Here is a 26,094-nt window from a genome sequence, read left to right on the forward strand (position 1 = left end):
GCTACAAGGCTCCTCGCAATTTCCTGAATTTCCGGTCCTGCCTTTTTGTCCTGAAATTGTAAGAGAAGGACAATTTGAACAAAATTGGTCTTGAGAATTTAACTTTTCAGGATGACCAGGGAAAAAACTTGCTTTTTAACATTTAGTTCATTAAAAAAACTTCATTCACGAAGTCCCCTTTACAGGTCCACCATTAAAAGTTCTCTCGTTTTTTCAGGAAGAATTCAAGCAACCGTTCTTTTTGCCCGCTGGTTTTGCAAAGAAAACACTTCTCGAAATAAATAACAGCAGGACCTCCTTTGATGTCTCCTTCAAAAAAGTTGTGGTGCAAACAATTTTTAAATGACGCTTTGCAAAGGGCGAAAATTACGCGGTGCCGGCAGGCATTAAGCTCAAAGAATTGTGCACATTTTTCATATTTAGGATATGAAAAAGTGAGGTCTAATTGTGCGAATTAAACACAAAAGAGTGCCGACGATAGAACTAAGTGAACAGTTTTTCCGGCCCACGCTTTTTGGCACAAACGCCCGCAATTCAATTAATGGGCGTAACGGTTTATTGGCGTCTCTGTGTAGCTTTTTGCGGGGCGCCACCTCGGCCCGTTGAAGCGTGCGAGTAAAAAATATCGGCCATCGGCTTTCGGAGACGGAGTGGGAAAAAGCGGCGCGAAGACAAGGACACTTATCATACATTACATGGCATTATGCACTGCCAGTTACACACAAACGGATATCCCGGCCATCAATATAGAGAGGCGCGCGCGCGAGCGATGAAAAAGTGACAAAATTGCTATGCGCGCACTTGGGCTCCTTGGCCCTTTTTCGGCGGTGGCGGCGCGCGTGGGCGGGCGCGAAATTTATTATATTTTATACACCCTCTTCAACAGCATGAATTTATGCCCTTTTTAGTATGAAAGGCATGAAGATTTATCAAAACATCCTGGTGTGATGCCGCGCGCCATAAATTACATCTACCGTGCGCTGCAACTTTTTTCGTTATATGATATGTTAAAATATCTCACATTGTGATTTATGCGCCTTTTTGTTTATGAAATCAATATTGGTCTGCCTGCACGAGCCCAAGGGACTTAACACCGCGCGTACCTTCTCTTTCTCTGCCGCCGCTTTGTCAAACGGACAGTCACAAAACGCTGAAACTCAACCGTTCACATGAGTATCCAACACGGACAAATACGCAATTTGATCACCAAACTCGTGTGGTGGAAATTTTACATTTATTTATCCTCCAAATTAAGTGATAAAAATGTTTATATCTTTGAACTTGGAATTTTTTTTAACCAAAGGAAACTTATATTGCAGTGCTAAATTTGTACTCCGTTATTATATCATTTTCTCGTTCAGCAATTTTATTGTAAGAATTAAAAAATATACAAACTTGTAGAATTGGGGCAAATCCGTTTTTGCTAGAAGAAAATATTCAATTGGATCGGAGAAAACAGCCTTGTTTTGCAATTAATTAGGCGTGGCAATTGATTCAGCACCGGGTCGGCTCGTTTCGCTACCGCAGAATGGGAAATCTGGTTAAGAGAGGAGGCATCGTGCGAAATTGCAACTCTTGAAAGTTTATCGCCGAAATGCCATCTCACCGCAGAGTAGGGGGAACGCGCCGCGTTCTCTCTCCGTGTATAATTCTTTAATAAGTCAGAGAGCGGCGTCGCGCAAAAAGCTTTTTCGCGGTTAGACGCGCGCCCGCCTGCTCTCACACGCGGCAAAATATAATTTTCTCCTCCATCGTGCAAGCCACTTAGTATTATTATTCTTATCTCGGGAAAACAAGTTCGGTGCGCGCGGCGCCTGCAAATGCAAGCTTGTTTTGCTGAAATTGCGTCTGCGACTTCTGCTTTTCTAGTCTGGCGCATTAAATTATACGAATATAAAGGCCCGAGGCGTGGCAGCGCCTTAAGGTGGTGTCAACGTACCTGTCATTTCACCAACAACGAGAGAGAGCACCGCGGCATCCTTCACTCGGCGCCGGCAGATTTACAGCGTCTGTCTCCTGCTCTGCCTCGCTCCAGCCTAATGCATTTTAAATTAAGAGGAGCAGCGGCCAAGGCGAGCGAGAGCACGTCCTTAAAACATCACAGGCGAAACGCCAACCCTTTAAGTCGCGAGCTAATGCAGTTATGAAAATTAGGCCCGCCATCTCATTAAATATTGAACGAGTGACTCTGGCAGCGTTTGAAAGATTGACGGCACTTTCTCATGTGAATCTTCTGAAAGAAAATGGATTTAATTACAATTTTACACCTTGGTCTTTCAAATAATTGATATGAAATTGAATTTCAATCATTTATGTGTGTAACTTGAGATGTGTTACGAAAAAATCTCGTTTATTCCAATTTTGGAAATTTTTACCTAAGTAGTTTCATGATATTGATGATATTGATTTTTTTATATAAGAATCGCAATTTCTCCACCTTCATTTTTAGCAATTTCATGTAAGACTATGCTCAAGAGAAAAATAAACTCCGGGCTCACAGAATACAATTAAAAAAAAATATGATACTGACTGATTCATTGAGGCCGAAAGAAACCACAAAACAAAATTATTTTACACAAATTATTCAGTAAAAAATCACTGTGAGAGTGGCAGCTACTTGCGTACCGATCAGGACTGCAGTTTGAGACCTATATTTTGAAAATTATCATAGACCTGTACTTTTAATTTTCTTATAGACCTGCTGGAAAATTTCCAGCAGGACAACATTTAGGTCTACACTTTAAATTTTCTCATAGACCTGCTGGGAGATTTCCAGCAGGACTACATTTAGGCCTGTACTTTAAATTTTCTCAAAGTCCTGCTGAAAAATATCCAGCAGGACTACATTTAGACCGTCATTTTAAATTTTATCATAGACCTGCTGGAAAATTTCAAGCAGGACTACATTTAAACCTTAATTTTAAATTTTCTCATAGACCTGCTGAAAAATTTCCAGCAGGACTACATTTAGACCATCATTTTAAATTTTATCATAGACCTGCTGGAAAATTTCAAGCAGGACTACATTTAAACCTTAATTTTAAATTTTCTCATAGACCTGCTGAAAAATTTCCAGCAGGACTACATTTAGACCATCATTTTAAATTTTATCATAGACCTGCTGAAAAATTTCCAGCAGGACTACATTTAGTCCTGGACTTAAAATTTGCTCTTAGACCTGCTGGAAAATTTCCAGCAGGACTACATTTCGACCTGGACCATCAATTTTCTTATAGACCTGCTGGAAAATTTCCTGCTGGAAAATTTCCATCAGGACTACATTTCGACCTGGACCTTCAATTTTCTTATAGAGCTGCTGGAAAATTTCCAGCAGGACCATATGTTTGAGACTAACAGTAGTGGGCAAAAGTTGCGCCGACGGGCAAAAATAGGCAACGCGCCGCATAATAAATTTATTGCCGGCCTGATGGGTTTTGTTAACGGGTGAGTGCGACGCACATTTTGAGTCGTGCTTGTATTGCAAACAGGCGAAAAAATTTGCCTTTCTATAATCTGGCACCGGAATCGCAAATGGGTGCGCGTAAAAACGAGAATTGCGTGACAAATGCCAACTTTCTCAATCGATGGTGCTAATTTGCTTTCGAGCTCTCTCGTCGATTTTCTCGCTCTCATTATTGAGTTGCTGCTGATCGCCTTGTGAAATCGGTCGGTGGGAGAAAAAGAGCAAAAAACTGCGCCGGAGAAGACCAAAATTTGAATCAGAGAGCGAGAGCAAAATTCAATCGAGGCCTCTTTAAAAACACTCGTGCGGGGATGGCACCTTTCCAAGAGGCAGCAGGTGTCAAACCCACCTTCCTACTCTTATTCCACTTAGGCTTCCTAGAAACTTGCTGGCGCAGAAACTTCCCCTTTAAAAACATCAAGTGTATACTTTTCTTCCGCCGCGTATAAATACTTTGTCTTTTCGGTCGAGATCAAAAAACTTCTCCCCAGTTCTCTCTTTTTTCTTCTTGATTGGGTGAACACCAACCGGCTCAGCGCCAAACGCGAGAAGAGAGAACACAGAGAGAGAAGGAAAGAGGCTCGTAAATTTCAGGCTGCATTCTTTTCTGCACCACGTGGAATTCGGATTTATTTCCCCTGCTGCTGCTGGTGGAACGGCATTTCTGTCAAAGAGCTTTCTTTTTCTCATTTGAAGCAGTTGATATACGCTGTTTTGACATGCATGAAAATATTTTCCTGACGGCGGCGGAGAACGAAAATCTCAACTCAGACCCATACGTCTGTGCATGCGCTCGGGGCGCGAGATTTTCCTGAACCCTTTCCACGTCAGATGAAAAGTCGCCGAGCATTTAAAGGTCCTCTCGCTGGCTAATACAGTCCGCAATGAAAAAGCGCAGGCAAACGGAGACAAACAAAAAGCAGGGGAGCTCTATTTTTACGTCCGCATTCGATGCATACATACATGCGAATGAATGTGAAGCAAAAAGATAAAAAAAAGAAGTCCCGTCCAGCCCGAGTTTGCACACGGTCAAAAGCCAGTCATTGTCGGTCCAATCTCTGCGCCGCGAGTTTTATTTATATGTAGCAAAGAGCAGATGAATCAGTTTATGTATTCATGAGGCAAAAGGAGAATAAATAAGAGTCGCTCGCTCACTCGCAGCGAGATAACTGAAACACACAGCTCGGCGGCTGAAAAGGAGCATTTTCTTTTTTGTTCAGCGGCACTCGGGCGACGGCGAAATTGGAATGGACAAATTCTCATGCATGATAGCGTAGAGATTTGTAACTGGAAGAGGATCTTTTAAAATACGTCTGGACGGGTGTCTCTCGTTATTTGCATTCAGCGAAACATGAAATGGATAAAAAGCAAGGGCGCGTCGTTGCAGCACAATTTCTTCCGCCAGCTCTGATTTGCCCGAGCCGTGTATGCGAATAACTTAATTTCGTCACTCTTGGCTTGAGGAAATTCGCGTGCGTATTTGCATTGCGAATAAAATGGTGCCGGGGGAGTCGCTCGCTCACTCGCTGCCAAGGAAATTGGCACAACGCAGGTTGGTTTGCGACGAAAAAGAAGAAGCTCGCCGATTTTCTACCCCGGGTCGCCGAAACAGACACTTGTAATTCAATTGGAGCAAAATTTGCGAAAGATTTTTAATCCGCCAGACGCACGGATTGCCAACTTCAAACGGATTTATTCAAATTGAAAACTTTCCCTGCGCGATGTGTTGGTCAAATGAATTTTTTACTCGCCCAGCTTGTTAATCCAGCGAGCGACACTTTCTGCTGTCCTTTGATATGCAAATACACTTCCAAAGCATAAAAAGAAGGCCTGTCTACTCTTCCGTACTTTTTACGACTGCTGCTTCCTTATTCCGCGAGAGTGTCAAGAGGAGCTGCGATGTTTTGCTCTAAATTCACTTTATTGTACACACTGCACCATTTTTGCAGTTTTGTGCTTATTTAATTTGCTTCGTCGCAGTTGCTAATTTAGCTTGCAGCTCCTCTGCCGACTTAATTAATTATTAATTTTCTCTGCAGCTGTTCTCTGCATTTATTAATTAAAAAGATAAATATCAATTACACAATCATACGCGCTTGGTAATTAATTTCAACAACATCGTACATATTTTCAAATAATAAAAAATAACTCACACAGGACCTGAATCTTAATAAACATTATTTTTAGTTAAATAAAAAATAATTTCCAGTTATACATGGAACCAATGAAAAATTCTAAACGTCCAAAATTCAAAAGTAAATGGAAAATCCAGCTCTCCCGCTGCTTAAAATACTTTTCTGAGAAAAACGTCCACTCTTGAAATAGCGTACACGCGGGGGCTCATGTGTTAAAAGAGGAGGCGCTTCATCTCGCTTTCACCCTCCGAGCAGCGAGACACTTCATTTAAAATAAAGAGCGCGTTGAGCAGCCCAAAGTTTCTCTCTCTGGTCGCGCTGCATCGCACGCAAAATTCGTTTTTTATTTTTAATGCTGTAAATCCCTGAGGGTGCGATAAAAAGTGGCGCATTTGCTATTGAATTTTGATGTTTGTAGGTTTATTTTAAACGAGAGAGCGAGAGGCGCGAGTCCCTGCAGGCCCTCGTCATGCACCGGGCCGAATAATAAAACGGCCTGGGCGGCTGCCGAGTTCGGCCCGTGCCGCGCGCACTAATAAATGAATTTGCATTCCTTTCGCTCATTTCGACTGTTTGCATTTTGCCCGGCCGACTGCGTGCTGCAGCGATCGATTCACTCGTATCAAAACGCCATTCGAATATATAGGCGCAAATTTAATTAATGCATGCGAATATGCGCGCGCTTGACACGCTGGGACTGCGGGATCGGTTGATTCAATTTCATGCCGGAAGATTGGGCGGAAAATCCGTTATCAATAAAACGCCGTGCGGTGTTTTGCAAACAAATTTCAATTACTGTCATGGTTGTTGTTGGAATTGTTCGCAGGTCGCCTGGATCCACATAGACCGACAGATGATTCTTACCATTCACCGGCACGTGATCGCAAGATTGCCGCGATTCAGCGTGTCCTTCGACAACCAGAAGACGTGGTTGCTTCACGTGTCGGGCGTCCAGCAGGAGGACAGGGGTTACTACATGTGCCAGGTCAACACCAACCCGATGATTAGTCAAGTCGGCTACTTGCAAGTCGTTGGTGAGTCTTTCAAAATCATTATTTTTTAATGTTCTTTATTGTTACATGCATCAAATTGTTTACATTCAATTTTTGAAAACAATTTGTTTTAGAAAAAGGCCGGTGTAAGTGGTCGAATACTAGAGACTGTTTAAAAAAAATCAAAACCAACCTTGACAGAACTCAATGATGAAATTTTTTCATCATTTATCAACTTGACTACTTTTAATGAAAGCTCAAATTTAAATTGGCGATTTTTTGATTATGGAAAATTATTATTCGTTCGTTTTTTCCTCAATTTTTACTCAAAAAATTGAATTAAAACATCACATATTTTTTTCTTTTTTAAATTACAAAAGTTTCTCATTTATTGTCCCAAGTTGGTCATCAGTTGAAATTTCTTTGATTTCGAAGCGCTAATGGATGCTTTTGCGTTAGTACGCGCACGTTTGGAAACAACTTCTAGTAATCCAATTATACCCGCCGCAGGGCTCGCAAATCGCACACGCACCGAGCCGTCAGTCAGCCAGGCAGCCAGTCATTCCGACAGTCTAATTAGCGTGTTAATAGGCACAATAGAGCGCGAATAATAATGCTGCGCGGCATTCGCATGTTCCAGATATTCTCGTAATGGAAATTTATTGAAGGCGTGTGTCATGTGTGTGTGTGTTTGTGCCAGGTGAGAAATAACGCCGCATTAGGGGCAGAAAGGACGACACAAGAGATTTTGTCTTTGCGAGCGATAAAACACGCATTAAAAGCTGCCTGGGCGCGGAATTGATGGGTGGCTCAAGCTGACGACGAGAGGATGCTCATTCATATCGGAAATGAATAATCCTGCAAAATAAACTGACGCACGGCGACATTAATGATGCCTCCCTATAAATCAGATTGTCGCCAAAGATAAATAGCAAGCCTGAAATATCGCGAACGCGCGCGGCTTTGAAATATTGCCATTGACTTTGCATGATGAATAGCGGCGGCGCCTAAAAGCAAAGCGCGCGGCGGGTCTTTTGCCTCGTTTCCCGAGAAATCAGACGGCGCATCACGCGATACAAGAGACGAGGGACGCCTCCGTGTGTTGAAAGCGTACGTGGCTACTTTCCAGATGATTAATGGCGAATCGCTGCTTGCACGTGTTGATCCCTTTGTGATTTTCCGAGACGGTCGAACGCGTGTGTGCTTCATGCACTCGGGGGCCGCGATAGCAAATTAGAGAATTCAATGTAAAATATGTTCAAATATATTTCTCGGCGCGTTTCATCACATTAAAACAGTTAAAGTTCCTGGCGCGCAATGTCATTTTAAAGCGGCTAAACCATATTAATTTTCTGTATTTTACACGATTTTTCCTCGTTTGCAAATGATCGTGGCGACAATTTTCAGTCCTGCAGGTGGAAGCCCTCGATTTCACTATTTCAGGCATATTTTCTAAATGACAAAACTGGTGAACTTAATTAAATAAAAGAGTTCTTCAACAATTCCACACGTTTTAAAAAGCATTTTAAATGTTCTTTAATTGATGGTCTGAATCAGACGTTTTATATCTTTCAGGCAACATATTTTCTAAATGATAAAACTGGTGCAACTTTTGCCGTTTTAATCTCATTAATCGCGGCGAGATATATAATTTATGATCATCAAAATCTTGAATTTCTGAAATTTTCTTTAAGCTTTTTTACAAAGTTAGTTATTTTTGAAATCGAGATCTTCCACCTGCAGGACTGAAAACTGTCGCCACGATTATTAGCAATCGGGGAAAATCTCTTAAAATACGCAAAATAAATATGGTTTTGCCGCTTCCAAATGACTTTGAAAACCGTGAACTTTATTAAATGAGCGAGTTCTTCAACAATTCCTCACGTTTTTTAAAAGCATTTCAAATGTTCTTTAATTGATGGTCTGAAACAGACGTTTTATATCTTTCAGGCAACATATTTTCTAAATGATAAAACTGGTGCAACTTTTGCCGTTTTAATCTCATTAATCGCGGCGAGATATATAATTTATGATCATCAAAATCTTGAATTTCTGAAATTTTCTTTAAGCTTTTTTACAAAGTTAGTTATTTTTGAAATCGAGATCTTCCACCTGCAGGACTGAAAACTGTCGCCACGATTATTAGCAATCGGGGCAAAATCTCTTAAAATACGCAAAATCAAAAATGGTTTTGCCGCTTCCAAATGACTTTGAAAACCGTGAACTTTATTAAATGAGCGAGTTCTTCAACAATTCCTCACGTTTTTTAAAAGCATTTCAAATGTTCTTTAATTGATGGTCTGAAACAGACGTTTTATATCTTTCAGGCAACATATTTTCTAAATGATAAAACTGGTGCAACTTTTGCCGTTTTAATCTCATTAATCGCGGCGAGATATATAATTTATCTTCATCAAAATCTGGAATTTCTGAAATTTTCTTTAAACTTTTTTCAAAGTTTGTTATTAATGAAATCGAGGTCTTCCACCTGCAGGACTGAAAACTGTCGCCACGATTATTAGCAATCGGGGCAAAATCTCTTAAAATACGCAAAATAAATATGGTTTTGCCGCTTTAAAATGACTTTGAAAACCGTGAACTTTATTAAATGAGCGAGTTCTTCAAGAATTTCTCACGTTTTTAAAAAGCATTTTAAATGTTCTTTAATTGATGGTCTGAATCAGACGTTTTATATCTTTCAGGCAACACATTTTCTAAATGATAAAACTGGTGCAACTTTTGCCGTTTTAATCTCATTAATCGCGGCGAGATATATAATTTATCATCATCAAAATCTGAAATTTCTGAAATTTACTTTATACTTTTTTTCAAAGTTTGTTATTAATGAAATCGAGGTCTTCCACCTGCAGGACTGAAAACTGTCGCCACGATTATTAGCAATCGGGGCAAAATCTTGTAAAATACGCAAAATAAATATGGTTTTGCCGCTTTAAAATGACTTTAAAAACCGTGAACTTTATTAAATGAGCGAGTTCTTCAACATTTCCTCACGTTTTTAATAAGCATTTTAAATGTTCTTTAATTGATGGTCTGAATCAGACGTTTTATATCTTTCAGGCAACACATTTTCTAAATGATAAAACTGGTGCAACTTTTGCCGTTTTAATCTCATTAATCGCGGCGAGATATATAATTTATCATCATCAAAATCTTGGATTTCTGAAATTATCTTTAAACTTTTTTCAAAGTTTGTTATTAATGAAATCGAGGTCTTCCACCTGCAGGACTGAAAACTGTCGCCACGATTATTAGCAATCGGGGAAAATCTCTTAAAATACGCAAAATAAATATGGTTTTGCCGCTTCCAAATGACTTTGAAAACCGTGAACTTTATTAAATGAGCGAGTTCTTCAACAATTCCTCACGTTTTTTAAAAGCATTTCAAATGTTCTTTAATTGATGGTCTGAAACAGACGTTTTATATCTTTCAGGCAACATATTTTCTAAATGATAAAACTGGTGCAACTTTTGCCGTTTTAATCTCATTAATCGCGGCGAGATATATAATTTATCATCATCAAAATCTGGAATTTCTGAAATTTTCTTTAAACTTTTTTCAAAGTTTGTTATTAATGAAATCGAGGTCTTCCACCTGCAGGACTGAAAACTGTCGCCACGATTATTAGCAATTGTGACAATATCTCTTAAAATACGCAAAATAAATATGGTTTTGCCGCTTTAAAATGACTTTGAAAACCGTGAACTTTATTAAATGAGCGAGTTCTTCAACAATTCCTCACGTTTTTTAAAAGCATTTTAAATGTTCTTTAATTGATGGTCTGAATCAGACGTTTTATATCTTTCAGGCAACACATTTTCTAAATGATAAAACTGGTGCAACTTTTGCCGTTTTAATCTCATTAATCGCGGCGAGATATATAATTTATCTTCATCAAAATCTTGGATTTCTGAAATTTTCTTTAAACTTTTTTTCAAAGTTTGTTATTAATTAAATCGAGGTCTTCCACCTGCAGGACTGAAAACTGTCGCCACGATTATTAGCAATCGGGGAAAATCTCTTAAAATACGCAAAATCAAAAATGGTTTTGCCGCTTCCAAATGACTTTGAAAACCGTGAACTTTATTAAATGAGCGAGTTCTTCAACAATTCCTCACGTTTTTAATAAGCATTTTAAATGTTCTTTAATTGATGGTCTGAATCAGACGTTTTATATCTTTCAGGCAACATATTTTCTAAATGATAAAACTGGTGCAACTTTTGCCGTTTTAATCTCATTAATCGCGGCGAGATATATAATTTAACATCATCAAAATCTTGAATTTCTGAAATTTTCTTTAAACTTTTTTACAAAGTTAGTTATTTTTGAAATCGAGATCTTCCACCTGCAGGACTGAAAACTGTCGCCACGATTATTAGCAATCGGGGCAAAATCTCTTAAAATACGCAAAATCAAAAATGGTTTTGCCGCTTCCAAATGACTTTGAAAACCGTGAACTTTATTAAATGAGCGAGTTCTTCAACAATTCCTCACGTTTTTTAAAAGCATTTCAAATGTTCTTTAATTGATGGTCTGAAACAGACGTTTTATATCTTTCAGGCAACATATTTTCTAAATGATAAAACTGGTGCAACTTTTGCCGTTTTAATCTCATTAATCGCGGCGAGATATATAATTTATCTTCATCAAAATCTGGAATTTCTGAAATTTTCTTTAAACTTTTTTCAAAGTTTGTTATTAATGAAATCGAGGTCTTCCACCTGCAGGACTGAAAACTGTCGCCACGATTATTAGCAATCGGGGCAAAATCTCTTAAAATACGCAAAATAAATATGGTTTTGCCGCTTTAAAATGACTTTGAAAACCGTGAACTTTATTAAATGAGCGAGTTCTTCAAGAATTTCTCACGTTTTTAAAAAGCATTTTAAATGTTCTTTAATTGATGGTCTGAATCAGACGTTTTATATCTTTCAGGCAACACATTTTCTAAATGATAAAACTGGTGCAACCTTTGCCGTTTTAATCTCATTAATCGCGGCGAGATATATAATTTATCATCATCAAAATCTGAAATTTCTGAAATTTACTTTATACTTTTTTTCAAAGTTTGTTATTAATGAAATCGAGGTCTTCCACCTGCAGGACTGAAAACTGTCGCCACGATTATTAGCAATCGGGGCAAAATCTTGTAAAATACGCAAAATAAATATGGTTTTGCCGCTTTAAAATGACTTTAAAAACCGTGAACTTTATTAAATGAGCGAGTTCTTCAACATTTCCTCACGTTTTTAATAAGCATTTTAAATGTTCTTTAATTGATGGTCTGAATCAGACGTTTTATATCTTTCAGGCAACACATTTTCTAAATGATAAAACTGGTGCAACTTTTGCCGTTTTAATCTCATTAATCGCGGCGAGATATATAATTTATCATCATCAAAATCTTGGATTTCTGAAATTATCTTTAAACTTTTTTCAAAGTTTGTTATTAATGAAATCGAGGTCTTCCACCTGCAGGACTGAAAACTGTCGCCACGATTATTAGCAATTGTGACAATATCTCTTAAAATACGCAAAATAAATATGGTTTTGCCGCTTTAAAATGACTTTGAAAACCGTGAACTTTATTAAATGAGCGAGTTCTTCAACAATTCCTCACGTTTTTTAAAAGCATTTTAAATGTTCTTTAATTGATGGTCTGAATCAGACGTTTTATATCTTTCAGGCAACACATTTTCTAAATGATAAAACTGGTGCAACTTTTGCCGTTTTAATCTCATTAATCGCGGCGAGATATATAATTTATCTTCATCAAAATCTTGGATTTCTGAAATTTTCTTTAAACTTTTTTTCAAAGTTTGTTATTAATTAAATCGAGGTCTTCCACCTGCAGGACTGAAAACTGTCGCCACGATTATTAGCAATCGGGGAAAATCTCTTAAAATACGCAAAATCAAAAATGGTTTTGCCGCTTCCAAATGACTTTGAAAACCGTGAACTTTATTAAATGAGCGAGTTCTTCAACAATTCCTCACGTTTTTAATAAGCATTTTAAATGTTCTTTAATTGATGGTCTGAATCAGACGTTTTATATCTTTCAGGCAACATATTTTCTAAATGATAAAACTGGTGCAACTTTTGCCGTTTTAATCTCATTAATCGCGGCGAGATATATAATTTAACATCATCAAAATCTTGAATTTCTGAAATTTTCTTTAAACTTTTTTACAAAGTTAGTTATTTTTGAAATCGAGATCTTCCACCTGCAGGACTGAAAACTGTCGCCACGATTATTAGCAATCGGGGCAAAATCTCTTAAAATACGCAAAATCAAAAATGGTTTTGCCGCTTCCAAATGACTTTGAAAACCGTGAACTTTATTAAATGAGCGAGTTCTTCAACAATTCCTCACGTTTTTTAAAAGCATTTCAAATGTTCTTTAATTGATGGTCTGAAACAGACGTTTTATATCTTTCAGGCAACATATTTTCTAAATGATAAAACTGGTGCAACTTTTGCCGTTTTAATCTCATTAATCGCGGCGAGATATATAATTTATCTTCATCAAAATCTGGAATTTCTGAAATTTTCTTTAAACTTTTTTCAAAGTTTGTTATTAATGAAATCGAGGTCTTCCACCTGCAGGACTGAAAACTGTCGCCACGATTATTAGCAATCGGGGCAAAATCTCTTAAAATACGCAAAATAAATATGGTTTTGCCGCTTTAAAATGACTTTGAAAACCGTGAACTTTATTAAATGAGCGAGTTCTTCAAGAATTTCTCACGTTTTTAAAAAGCATTTTAAATGTTCTTTAATTGATGGTCTGAATCAGACGTTTTATATCTTTCAGGCAACACATTTTCTAAATGATAAAACTGGTGCAACCTTTGCCGTTTTAATCTCATTAATCGCGGCGAGATATATAATTTATCATCATCAAAATCTGAAATTTCTGAAATTTACTTTATACTTTTTTTCAAAGTTTGTTATTAATGAAATCGAGGTCTTCCACCTGCAGGACTGAAAACTGTCGCCACGATTATTAGCAATCGGGGCAAAATCTTGTAAAATACGCAAAATAAATATGGTTTTGCCGCTTTAAAATGACTTTAAAAACCGTGAACTTTATTAAATGAGCGAGTTCTTCAACATTTCCTCACGTTTTTAATAAGCATTTTAAATGTTCTTTAATTGATGGTCTGAATCAGACGTTTTATATCTTTCAGGCAACACATTTTCTAAATGATAAAACTGGTGCAACTTTTGCCGTTTTAATCTCATTAATCGCGGCGAGATATATAATTTATCATCATCAAAATCTTGGATTTCTGAAATTATCTTTAAACTTTTTTCAAAGTTTGTTATTAATGAAATCGAGGTCTTCCACCTGCAGGACTGAAAACTGTCGCCACGATTATTAGCAATCGGGGAAAATCTCTTAAAATACGCAAAATAAATATGGTTTTGCCGCTTCCAAATGACTTTGAAAACCGTGAACTTTATTAAATGAGCGAGTTCTTCAACAATTCCTCACGTTTTTTAAAAGCATTTCAAATGTTCTTTAATTGATGGTCTGAAACAGACGTTTTATATCTTTCAGGCAACATATTTTCTAAATGATAAAACTGGTGCAACTTTTGCCGTTTTAATCTCATTAATCGCGGCGAGATATATAATTTATCATCATCAAAATCTGGAATTTCTGAAATTTTCTTTAAACTTTTTTCAAAGTTTGTTATTAATGAAATCGAGGTCTTCCACCTGCAGGACTGAAAACTGTCGCCACGATTATTAGCAATTGTGACAATATCTCTTAAAATACGCAAAATAAATATGGTTTTGCCGCTTTAAAATGACTTTGAAAACCGTGAACTTTATTAAATGAGCGAGTTCTTCAACAATTCCTCACGTTTTTTAAAAGCATTTTAAATGTTCTTTAATTGATGGTCTGAATCAGACGTTTTATATCTTTCAGGCAACACATTTTCTAAATGATAAAACTGGTGCAACTTTTGCCGTTTTAATCTCATTAATCGCGGCGAGATATATAATTTATCTTCATCAAAATCTTGGATTTCTGAAATTTTCTTTAAACTTTTTTTCAAAGTTTGTTATTAATTAAATCGAGGTCTTCCACCTGCAGGACTGAAAACTGTCGCCACGATTATTAGCAATCGGGGAAAATCTCTTAAAATACGCAAAATCAAAAATGGTTTTGCCGCTTCCAAATGACTTTGAAAACCGTGAACTTTATTAAATGAGCGAGTTCTTCAACAATTCCTCACGTTTTTTAAAAGCATTTCAAATGTTCTTTAATTGATGGTCTGAATCAGACGTTTTATATCTTTCAGGCAACACATTTTCTAAATGATAAAACTGGTGCAACTTTTGCCGTTTTAATCTCATTAATCGCGGCGAGATATATAATTTATCATCATCAAAATCTTGGATTTCTGAAATTATCTTTAAACTTTTTTCAAAGTTTGTTATTAATGAAATCGAGGTCTTCCACCTGCAGGACTGAAAACTGTCGCCACGATTATTAGCAATTGTGACAAAATCTCTTAAAATACGCAAAATAAATATGGTTTTGCCGCTTTAAAATGACTTTAAAAACCGTGAAATTTGTTAAATGAGCGAGTTCTTCAACAATTCCTAACGTTTTTTATAAGCATTTTAAATGTTCTTTAATTGATGGTCTGAATCAGACGTTTTATATCTTTCAGGCAACATATTTTCTAAATGATAAAACTGGTGCAACTTTTGCCGTTTTAATCTCATTAAACGCGGCGAGATATATAATTTATCATCATCAAAATCTTGAATTTCTGAAATTTTCTTTAAACTTTTTTCAAAGTTTGTTATTAATGAAATCGAGGTCTTCCACCTGCAGGACTGAAAACTGTCGCCACGATTATTAGCAATTGTGACAATATCTCTTAAAATACGCAAAATAAATATGGTTTTGCCGCTTTAAAATGACTTTGAAAACCGTGAACTTTATTAAATGAGCGAGTTCTTCAACAATTCCTCACGTTTTTTAAAAGCATTTTAAATGTTCTTTAATTGATGGTCTGAATCAGACGTTTTATATCTTTCAGGCAACACATTTTCTAAATGATAAAACTGGTGCAACTTTTGCCGTTTTAATCTCATTAATCGCGGCGAGATATATAATTTATGATCATCAAAACCTTGAATTTCTGAAATTTTCTTTAAACTTTTTTTCAAAGTTTGTTATTAATGAAATCGAGGTCTTCCACCTGCAGGACTGAAAACTGTCGCCACGATTATTAGCAATCGGGGCAAAATCTTGTAAAATACGCAAAATAAATATGGTTTTGCCGCTTTAAAATGACTTTGAAAACCGTGAACTTTGTTAAATGAGCGAGTTCTTCAACAATTCCTCACGTTTTTTATAAGCATTTTAAATGTTCTTTAATTGATGGTCTTAATCAGACGTTTTATATCTTTCAGGCAACATATTTTCTAAATGATAAAACTGGTGCAACTTTTGCCGTTTTAATCTCATTAATCGCGGCGAGATATATAATTTTTAATCATCAAAATTTTGAATTTCTGAAATTTTCTTTAAACTTTTTTCAAAGTTTGTTATTAATGAAATCGAGGTCTTCCACCTGCAGGACTGAAAACTGTCGCCACGATTATTTGCAATCGGAGAAAAATCTCTTAAAATATGCAAAATAAATATGGTTTTGCCGCTTTAAAATGACTTTGAAAACCGTGAACTTTGTTAAATGAGCGAGTTCTTCAACAATTCCTCACGTTTTTTATAAGCATTTTAAATGTTCTTTAATTGATGGTCTTAATCAGACGTTTTATATCTTTCAGGCAACATATTTTCTAAATGATAAAACTGGTGCAACTTTTGCCGTTTTAATCTCATTAATCGCGGCGAGATATATAATTTTTCATCATCAAAATATTGAATTTCTGAAATTTTCTTTAAACTTTTTTCAAAGTTTGTTATTAACGAAATCGAGGTCTTCCACCTGCAGGACTGAAAACTGTCGCCACGATTATTTGCAATCGGGGAAAAATCTCTTAGAATACGCAAAATAAATATGGTTTTGCCGCTTTAAAATGACTTTGAAAACCGTGAACTTTGTTAAATGTGCGAGTTCTTCAACAATTCCTCACGTTTTTTATAAGCATTTTAAATGTTCTTTAATTCATGGTCTGAATCAGACGTTTTATATCTTTCAGGCAACATATTTTCTAAATGATAAAACTGGTGCAACTTTTGCCATTTTAATCTCATTAATCGCGGCGAGATATATAATTTTTCATCATCAAAATTTTGAATTTCTGAAATTTTCTTTAAACTTTTTTTCAAAGTTTGTTATTAATGAAATCGAGGTCTTCCACCTGCAGGACTGAAAATTGTCGCCACGATTATTAGCAATCGGGGCAATATCTCTTAAAATACGCAAAATAAATATGGTTTTTTTGCTTTAAAATCACTTTGAAAACCGTGAACTTTATTAAATGAGCAAGTTCTTCAAGAATTTCTCACGTTTTTAAAAAGCATTTTAAATGTTCTTTAATTGATGGTCTGAATCAGACGTTTTATATCTTTCAGGCAACATATTTTCTAAATGATAAAACTGGTGCAACTTTTGCCGTTTTAATCTCATTAATCGCGGCGAGATATATAATTTATCATCATCAAAATCTGGAATTTCTGAAATTTTCTTTAAACTTTTTTCAAAGTTTGTTATTAATGAAATCGAGGTCTTCCACCTGCAGGACTGAAAACTGTCGCCACGATTATTTGCAATCGGGGAAAAATCTCTTAAAATACGCAAAATAAATATGGTTTTGCCGCTTTAAAATGACTTTGAAAACCGTGAAATTTGTTAAATGAGCGAGTTCTTCAACAATTCCTCACGTTTTTTATAAGCATTTTAAATGTTCTTTAATTAATGGTCTGAATCAGACGTTTTATATCTTTCAGGCAACATATTTTCTAAATGATAAAACTGGTGCAACTTTTGCCGTTTTAATCTCATTCATCGCGGCGAGATATATAATTTTTAATCATCAAAATTTTGAATTTCTGAAATTTTCTTTAAACTTTTTTTCAAAGTTTGTTATTAACGAAATCGAGGTCTTCCACCTGCAGGACTGAAAACTGTCGCCACGATTATTAGCAATCGGGGCAAAATCTCTTAGAATACGCAAAATAAATATGGTTTTGCCGCTTTAAAATGACTTTGAAAACCGTGAACTTTGTTAAATGTGCGAGTTCTTCAACAATTCCTCACGTTTTTTATAAGCATTTTAAATGTTCTTTAATTCATGGTCTGAATCAGACGTTTTATATCTTTCAGGCAACATATTTTCTAAATGATAAAACTGGTGCAACTTTTGCCGTTTTAATCTCATTAATCGCGGCGAGATATATAATTTATCATCATCAAAATCTTGAATTTCTGAAATTTTCTTTAAACTTTTTTTCAAAGTTTGTTATTAATGAAATCGAGGTCTTCCACCTGCAGGACTGAAAATTGTCGCCACGATTATTAGCAATCGGGGCAAAATCTCTTAAAATACGCAAAATAAATATGGTTTTGCCGCTTTAAAATGACTTTGAAAACCGTGAACTTTATTAAATGAGCAAGTTCTTCAAGAATTTCTCACGTTTTTAAAAAGCAATTTAAATGTTCTTTAATTGATGGTCTGAATCAGACGTTTTATATCTTTCAGGCAACATATTTTCTAAATGATAAAACTGGTGCAACTTTTGCCGTTTTAATCTCATTAATCGCGGCGAGATATATAATTTATGATCATCAAAATCTTGAATTTCTGAAATTTTCTTTAAACTTTTTTTCAAAGTTTGTTATTAATGAAATCGAGGTCTTCCACCTGCAGGACTGAAAATTTTCGCCACGATTATTAGCAATCGGGGCAAAATCTCTTAAAATACGCAAAATAAATATGGTTTTGCCGCTTTAAAATGACTTTGAAAACCGTGAACTTTATTAAATGAGCGAGTTCTTCAACAATTCCTCACGTTTTTAAAAAGCATTTTAAATGTTCTTTAATTGATGGTCTGAATCAGACGTTTTATATCTTTCAGGCAACATATTTTCTAAATGATAAAACTGGTGCAACTTTTGCCGTTTTAATCTCATTAATCGCGGCGAGATATATAAATTAACATCATCAAAATCTTGTATTGCTGAAATTTTCTTTAAACTTTTTTCCAAAGTTTGTTATTAATGAAATCGAGGTCTTCCACCTGCAGGACTGAAAATTGTCGCCACGATTATTAGCAATCGGGGCAAAATCTCTTAAAATACGCAAAATAAATATGGTTTTGCCACTTTAAAATGACTTTGAAAACCGTGAACTTTGTTAAATGTGCGAGTTCTTCAAGAATTTCTCACGTTTTTAAAAAGCATTTTAAATGTTCTTTAATTGATGGTCTGAATCAGACGTTTTATATCTTTCAGGCAACATATTTTCTAAATGATAAAACTGGTGCAACTTTTGCCGTTTTAATCTCATTAATCGCGGCGAGATATATAATTTTTCATCATCAAAATCTTGAATTTCTGAAATTTTCTTTAAACTTTTTTCAAAGTTTGTTATTAACGAAATCGAGGTCTTCCACCTGCAGGACTGAAAACTGTCGCCACGATTATTTGCAATCGGGGAAAAATCTCTTAGAATACGCAAAATAAATATGGTTTTGCCGCTTTAAAATGACTTTGAAAACCGTGAACTTTGTTAAATGTGCGAGTTCTTCAACAATTCCTCACGTTTTTTATAAGCATTTTAAATGTTCTTTAATTCATGGTCTGAATCAGACGTTTTATATCTTTCAGGCAACATATTTTCTAAATGATAAAACTGGTGCAACTTTTGCCGTTTTAATCTCATTAATCGCGGCGAGATATATAATTTTTCATCATCAAAATTTTGAATTTCTGAAATTTTCTTTAAACTTTTTTTCAAAGTTTGTTATTAATGAAATCGAGGTCTTCCACCTGCAGGACTGAAAATTGTCGCCACGATTATTAGCAATCGGGGATATATCTCTTAAAATACGCAAAATAAATATGGTTTTTTTGCTTTAAAATCACTTTGAAAACCGTGAACTTTATTAAATGAGCAAGTTCTTCAAGAATTTCTCACGTTTTTAAAAAGCATTTTAAATGTTCTTTAATTGATGGTCTGAATCAGACGTTTTATATCTTTCAGGCAACATATTTTCTAAATGATAAAACTGGTGCAACTTTTGCCGTTTTAATCTCATTAATCGCGGCGAGATATATAATTTATGATCATCAAAATCTTGAATTTCTGAAATTTTCTTTAAACTTTTTTTCAAAGTTTGTTATTAATGAAATCGAGGTCTTCCACCTGCAGGACTGAAAATTTTCGCCACGATTATTAGCAATCGGGGCAAAATCTCTTAAAATACGCAAAATAAATATGGTTTTGCCGCTTTAAAATGACTTTGAAAACCGTGAACTTTATTAAATGAGCGAGTTCTTCAACAATTCCTCACGTTTTTAAAAAGCATTTTAAATGTTCTTTAATTGATGGTCTGAATCAGACGTTTTATATCTTTCAGGCAACATATTTTCTAAATGATAAAACTGGTGCAACTTTTGCCGTTTTAATCTCATTAATCGCGGCGAGATATATAAATTAACATCATCAAAATCTTGTATTGCTGAAATTTTCTTTAAACTTTTTTCCAAAGTTTGTTATTAATGAAATCGAGGTCTTCCACCTGCAGGACTGAAAATTGTCGCCACGATTATTAGCAATCGGGGCAAAATCTCTTAAAATACGCAAAATAAATATGGTTTTGCCACTTTAAAATGACTTTGAAAACCGTGAACTTTGTTAAATGTGCGAGTTCTTCAAGAATTTCTCACGTTTTTAAAAAGCATTTTAAATGTTCTTTAATTGATGGTCTGAATCAGACGTTTTATATCTTTCAGGCAACATATTTTCTAAATGATAAAACTGGTGCAACTTTTGCCGTTTTAATCTCATTAATCGCGGCGAGATATATAATTTTTCATCATCAAAATCTTGAATTTCTGAAATTTTCTTTAAACTTTTTTCAAAGTTTGTTATTAACGAAATCGAGGTCTTCCACCTGCAGGACTGAAAACTGTCGCCACGATTATTTGCAATCGGGGAAAAATCTCTTAGAATACGCAAAATAAATATGGTTTTGCCGCTTTAAAATGACTTTGAAAACCGTGAACTTTGTTAAATGTGCGAGTTCTTCAACAATTCCTCACGTTTTTTATAAGCATTTTAAATGTTCTTTAATTCATGGTCTGAATCAGACGTTTTATATCTTTCAGGCAACATATTTTCTAAATGATAAAACTGGTGCAACTTTTGCCGTTTTAATCTCATTAATCGCGGCGAGATATATAATTTTTCATCATCAAAATTTTGAATTTCTGAAATTTTCTTTAAACTTTTTTTCAAAGTTTGTTATTAATGAAATCGAGGTCTTCCACCTGCAGGACTGAAAATTGTCGCCACGATTATTAGCAATCGGGGATATATCTCTTAAAATACGCAAAATAAATATGGTTTTTTTGCTTTAAAATCACTTTGAAAACCGTGAACTTTATTAAATGAGCAAGTTCTTCAAGAATTTCTCACGTTTTTAAAAAGCATTTTAAATGTTCTTTAATTGATGGTCTGAATCAGACGTTTTATATCTTTCAGGCAACATATTTTCTAAATGATAAAACTGGTGCAACTTTTGCCGTTTTAATCTCATTAATCGCGGCGAGATATATAATTTATCTTCATCAAAATCTTGAATTTCTGAAATTTTCTTTAAACTTTTTTTCAAAGTTTGTTATTAATGAAATCGAGGTCTTCCACCTGCAGGACTGAAAACCGTCGCCACGATTTTTGCAATCGAGGCAAAATCTCTTAAAATACGCAAAATAATTATGGTTTTTTCGCTTTAAAATCACTTTGAAAACCGTGAACTTTATTAAATGAGCAAGTTCTTCAAGAATTTCTCACGTTTTTAAAAAGCATTTTAAATGTTCTTTAATTGATGGTCTGAATCAGACGTTTTATATCTTTCAGGCAACATATTTTCTAAATGATAAAACTGGTGCAACTTTTGCCGTTTTAATCTCATTAATCGCGGCGAGATATATAATTTTTCATCATCAAAATCTTGAATTTCTGAAATTTTCTTTAAACTTTTTTCAAAGTTTGTTATTAACGAAATTGAGGTCTTCCACCTGCAGGACTGAAAACTGTCGCCACGATTATTTGCAATCGGGGAAAAATCTCTTAGAATACGCAAAATAAATATGGTTTTGCCGCTTTAAAATGACTTTGAAAACCGTGAACTTTGTTAAATGTGCGAGTTCTTCAACAATTCCTCACGTTTTTTATAAGCATTTTAAATGTTCTTTAATTCATGGTCTGAATCAGACGTTTTATATCTTTCAGGCAACATATTTTCTAAATGATAAAACTGGTGCAACTTTTGCCGTTTTAATCTCATTAATCGCGGCGAGATATATAATTTTTCATCATCAAAATTTTGAATTTCTGAAATTTTCTTTAAACTTTTTTTCAAAGTTTGTTATTAATGAAATCGAGGTCTTCCACCTGCAGGACTGAAAATTGTCGCCACGATTATTAGCAATCGGGGATATATCTCTTAAAATACGCAAAATAAATATGGTTTTTTTGCTTTAAAATCACTTTGAAAACCGTGAACTTTATTAAATGAGCAAGTTCTTCAAGAATTTCTCACGTTTTTAAAAAGCATTTTAAATGTTCTTTAATTGATGGTCTGAATCAGACGTTTTATATCTTTCAGGCAACATATTTTCTAAATGATAAAACTGGTGCAACTTTTGCCGTTTTAATCTCATTAATCGCGGCGAGATATATAATTTATGATCATCAAAATCTTGAATTTCTGAAATTTTCTTTAAACTTTTTTTCAAAGTTTGTTATTAATGAAATCGAGGTCTTCCACCTGCAGGACTGAAAATTTTCGCCACGATTATTAGCAATCGGGGCAAAATCTCTTAAAATACGCAAAATAAATATGGTTTTGCCGCTTTAAAATGACTTTGAAAACCGTGAACTTTATTAAATGAGCGAGTTCTTCAACAATTCCTCACGTTTTTAAAAAGCATTTTAAATGTTCTTTAATTGATGGTCTGAATCAGACGTTTTATATCTTTCAGGCAACATATTTTCTAAATGATAAAACTGGTGCAACTTTTGCCGTTTTAATCTCATTAATCGCGGCGAGATATATAAATTAACATCATCAAAATCTTGTATTGCTGAAATTTTCTTTAAACTTTTTTCCAAAGTTTGTTATTAATGAAATCGAGGTCTTCCACCTGCAGGACTGAAAATTGTCGCCACGATTATTAGCAATCGGGGCAAAATCTCTTAAAATACGCAAAATAAATATGGTTTTGCCACTTTAAAATGACTTTGAAAACCGTGAACTTTGTTAAATGTGCGAGTTCTTCAAGAATTTCTCACGTTTTTAAAAAGCATTTTAAATGTTCTTTAATTGATGGTCTGAATCAGACGTTTTATATCTTTCAGGCAACATATTTTCTAAATGATAAAACTGGTGCAACTTTTGCCGTTTTAATCTCATTAATCGCGGCGAGATATATAATTTTTCATCATCAAAATCTTGAATTTCTGAAATTTTCTTTAAACTTTTTTCAAAGTTTGTTATTAACGAAATCGAGGTCTTCCACCTGCAGGACTGAAAACTGTCGCCACGATTATTTGCAATCGGGGAAAAATCTCTTAGAATACGCAAAATAAATATGGTTTTGCCGCTTTAAAATGACTTTGAAAACCGTGAACTTTGTTAAATGTGCGAGTTCTTCAACAATTCCTCACGTTTTTTATAAGCATTTTAAATGTTCTTTAATTCATGGTCTGAATCAGACGTTTTATATCTTTCAGGCAACATATTTTCTAAATGATAAAACTGGTGCAACTTTTGCCGTTTTAATCTCATTAATCGCGGCGAGATATATAATTTTTCATCATCAAAATTTTGAATTTCTGAAATTTTCTTTAAACTTTTTTTCAAAGTTTGTTATTAATGAAATCGAGGTCTTCCACCTGCAGGACTGAAAATTGTCGCCACGATTATTAGCAATCGGGGATATATCTCTTAAAATACGCAAAATAAATATGGTTTTTTTGCTTTAAAATCACTTTGAAAACCGTGAACTTTATTAAATGAGCAAGTTCTTCAAGAATTTCTCACGTTTTTAAAAAGCATTTTAAATGTTCTTTAATTGATGGTCTGAATCAGACGTTTTATATCTTTCAGGCAACATATTTTCTAAATGATAAAACTGGTGCAACTTTTGCCGTTTTAATCTCATTAATCGCGGCGAGATATATAATTTATCTTCATCAAAATCTTGAATTTCTGAAATTTTCTTTAAACTTTTTTTCAAAGTTTGTTATTAATGAAATCGAGGTCTTCCACCTGCAGGACTGAAAACCGTCGCCACGATTTTTGCAATCGAGGCAAAATCTCTTAAAATACGCAAAATAATTATGGTTTTTTCGCTTTAAAATCACTTTGAAAACCGTGAACTTTATTAAATGAGCAAGTTCTTCAAGAATTTCTCACGTTTTTAAAAGCATTTTAAATGTTCTTTAATTGATGGTCTGAATCAGACGTTTTATATCTTTCAGGCAACATATTTTCTAAATTATAAAACTGGTGCAACTTTTGCCGTTTTAATCTCATTAATCGCGGAGAGATATATAATTTATCATCATCAAAATCTGGAATTTCTGAAATTTTCTTTAAACTTTTTTCAAAGTTTGTTATTAATGAAATCGAGGTCTTCCACCTGCAGGACTGAAAACTGTCGCCACGATTATTTGCAATCGGGGAAAAATCTCTTAAAATACGCAAAATAAATATGGTTTTGCCACTTTAAAATGACTTTGAAAACCGTGAAATTTGTTAAATGAGCGAGTTCTTCAACAATTCCTCACGTTTTTATAGGCATTTTAAATGTTCTTTAATTAATGGTCTGAATCAGACGTTTTATATCTTTCAGGCAACATATTTTCTAAATGATAAAACTGGTGCAACTTTTGCCGTTTTAATCTCATTCATCGCGGCGAGATATATAATTTTTAATCATCAAAATTTTGAATTTCTGAAATTTTCTTTAAACTTTTTTTCAAAGTTTGTTATTAACGAAATCGAGGTCTTCCACCTGCAGGACTGAAAATTGTCGCCACGATTATTAGCAATCGGGGCAAAATCTTGTAAAATACGCAAAATAAATATGGTTTTGCCGCTTTAAAATGACTTTGAAAACCGTGAACTTTATTAAATGAGCAAGTTCTTCAAGAATTTCTCACGTTTTTAAAAAGCATTTTAAATGTTCTTTAATTGATGGTCTGAATCAGACGTTTTATATCTTTCAGGCAACATATTTTCTAAATTATAAAACTGGTGCAACTTTTGCCGTTTTAATCTCATTAATCGCGGCGAGATATAAAATTTATCATCATCAAAATCTGGAATTTCTGAAATTTTCTTTAAACTTTTTTCAAAGTTTGTTATTAATGAAATCGAGGTCTTCCACCTGCAGGACTGAAAACTGTCGCCACGATTATTTGCAATCGGGGCAAAATCTCTTAAAATACGCAAAATAAATATGGTTTTGCCGCTTTAAAATGACTTTGAAAACCGTGAAATTTTTTAAATGAGCGAGTTCTTCAACAATTCCTCACGTTTTTTATAAGCATTTTAAATGTTCTTTAATTAATGGTCTGAATCAGACGTTTTATATCTTTCAGGCAACATATTTTCTAAATGATAAAACTGGTGCAACTTTTGCCGTTTTAATCTCATTCATCGCGGCGAGATATATAATTTTTAATAATCAAAATTTTGAATTTCTGAAATTTTCTTTAAACTTTTTTTCAAAGTTTGTTATTAACGAAATCGAGGTCTTCCACCTGCAGGACTGAAAACTGTCGCCACGATTATTAGCAATCGGGGCAAAATCTTGTAAAATACGCAAAATAAATATGGTTTTGCCGCTTTAAAATGACTTTGAAAACCGTGAACTTTATTAAATGAAGAGTTCTTCAACAATTCCTCACGTTTTTAATAAGCATTTTAAATGTTCTTTAATTGATGGTCTGAATCAGACGTTTTATATCTTTCAGGCAACATATTTTCTAAATGATAAAACTGGTGCAACTTTTGCCGTTTTAATCTCATTAATCGCGGCGAGATATATAATTTAACATCATCAAAATCTTGAATTTCTGAAATTTTCTTTAAACTTTTTTCAAAGTTTGTTATTAACGAAATCGAGGTCTTCCACCTGCAGGACTGAAAACTGTCGCCACGATTATTTGCAATCGTGGAAAAATCTCTTAGAATACGCAAAATAAATATGGTTTTGCCGCTTTAAAATGACTTTGAAAACCGTGAACTTTGTTAA

General features: G+C 34.6%; 1 protein-coding gene across 3 annotated transcripts in view; it reads left to right on the plus strand.

Moving 5' to 3' along the window:
- LOC132198667 (lachesin-like) overlaps positions 1-26,094 on the plus strand; it is a 137,026-nt gene that overhangs the window by 63,848 nt on the left and 47,084 nt on the right. For all 3 annotated transcript variants that reach the window (XM_059622819.1, XM_059622821.1, XM_059622820.1), the window contains exon 4: positions 6,425-6,632. In XM_059622819.1, coding sequence (XP_059478802.1) covers positions 6,425-6,632 — 208 coding nt within the window. The remainder of the gene's footprint in view (positions 1-6,424; positions 6,633-26,094) is intronic.

Source organism: Neocloeon triangulifer, unplaced genomic scaffold (genome assembly GCF_031216515.1).
Source record: "Neocloeon triangulifer isolate White Clay Creek 2 clone unplaced genomic scaffold, ASM3121651v1 ptg000013l, whole genome shotgun sequence".
NCBI lineage: Eukaryota > Metazoa > Arthropoda > Insecta > Ephemeroptera > Baetidae > Neocloeon > Neocloeon triangulifer.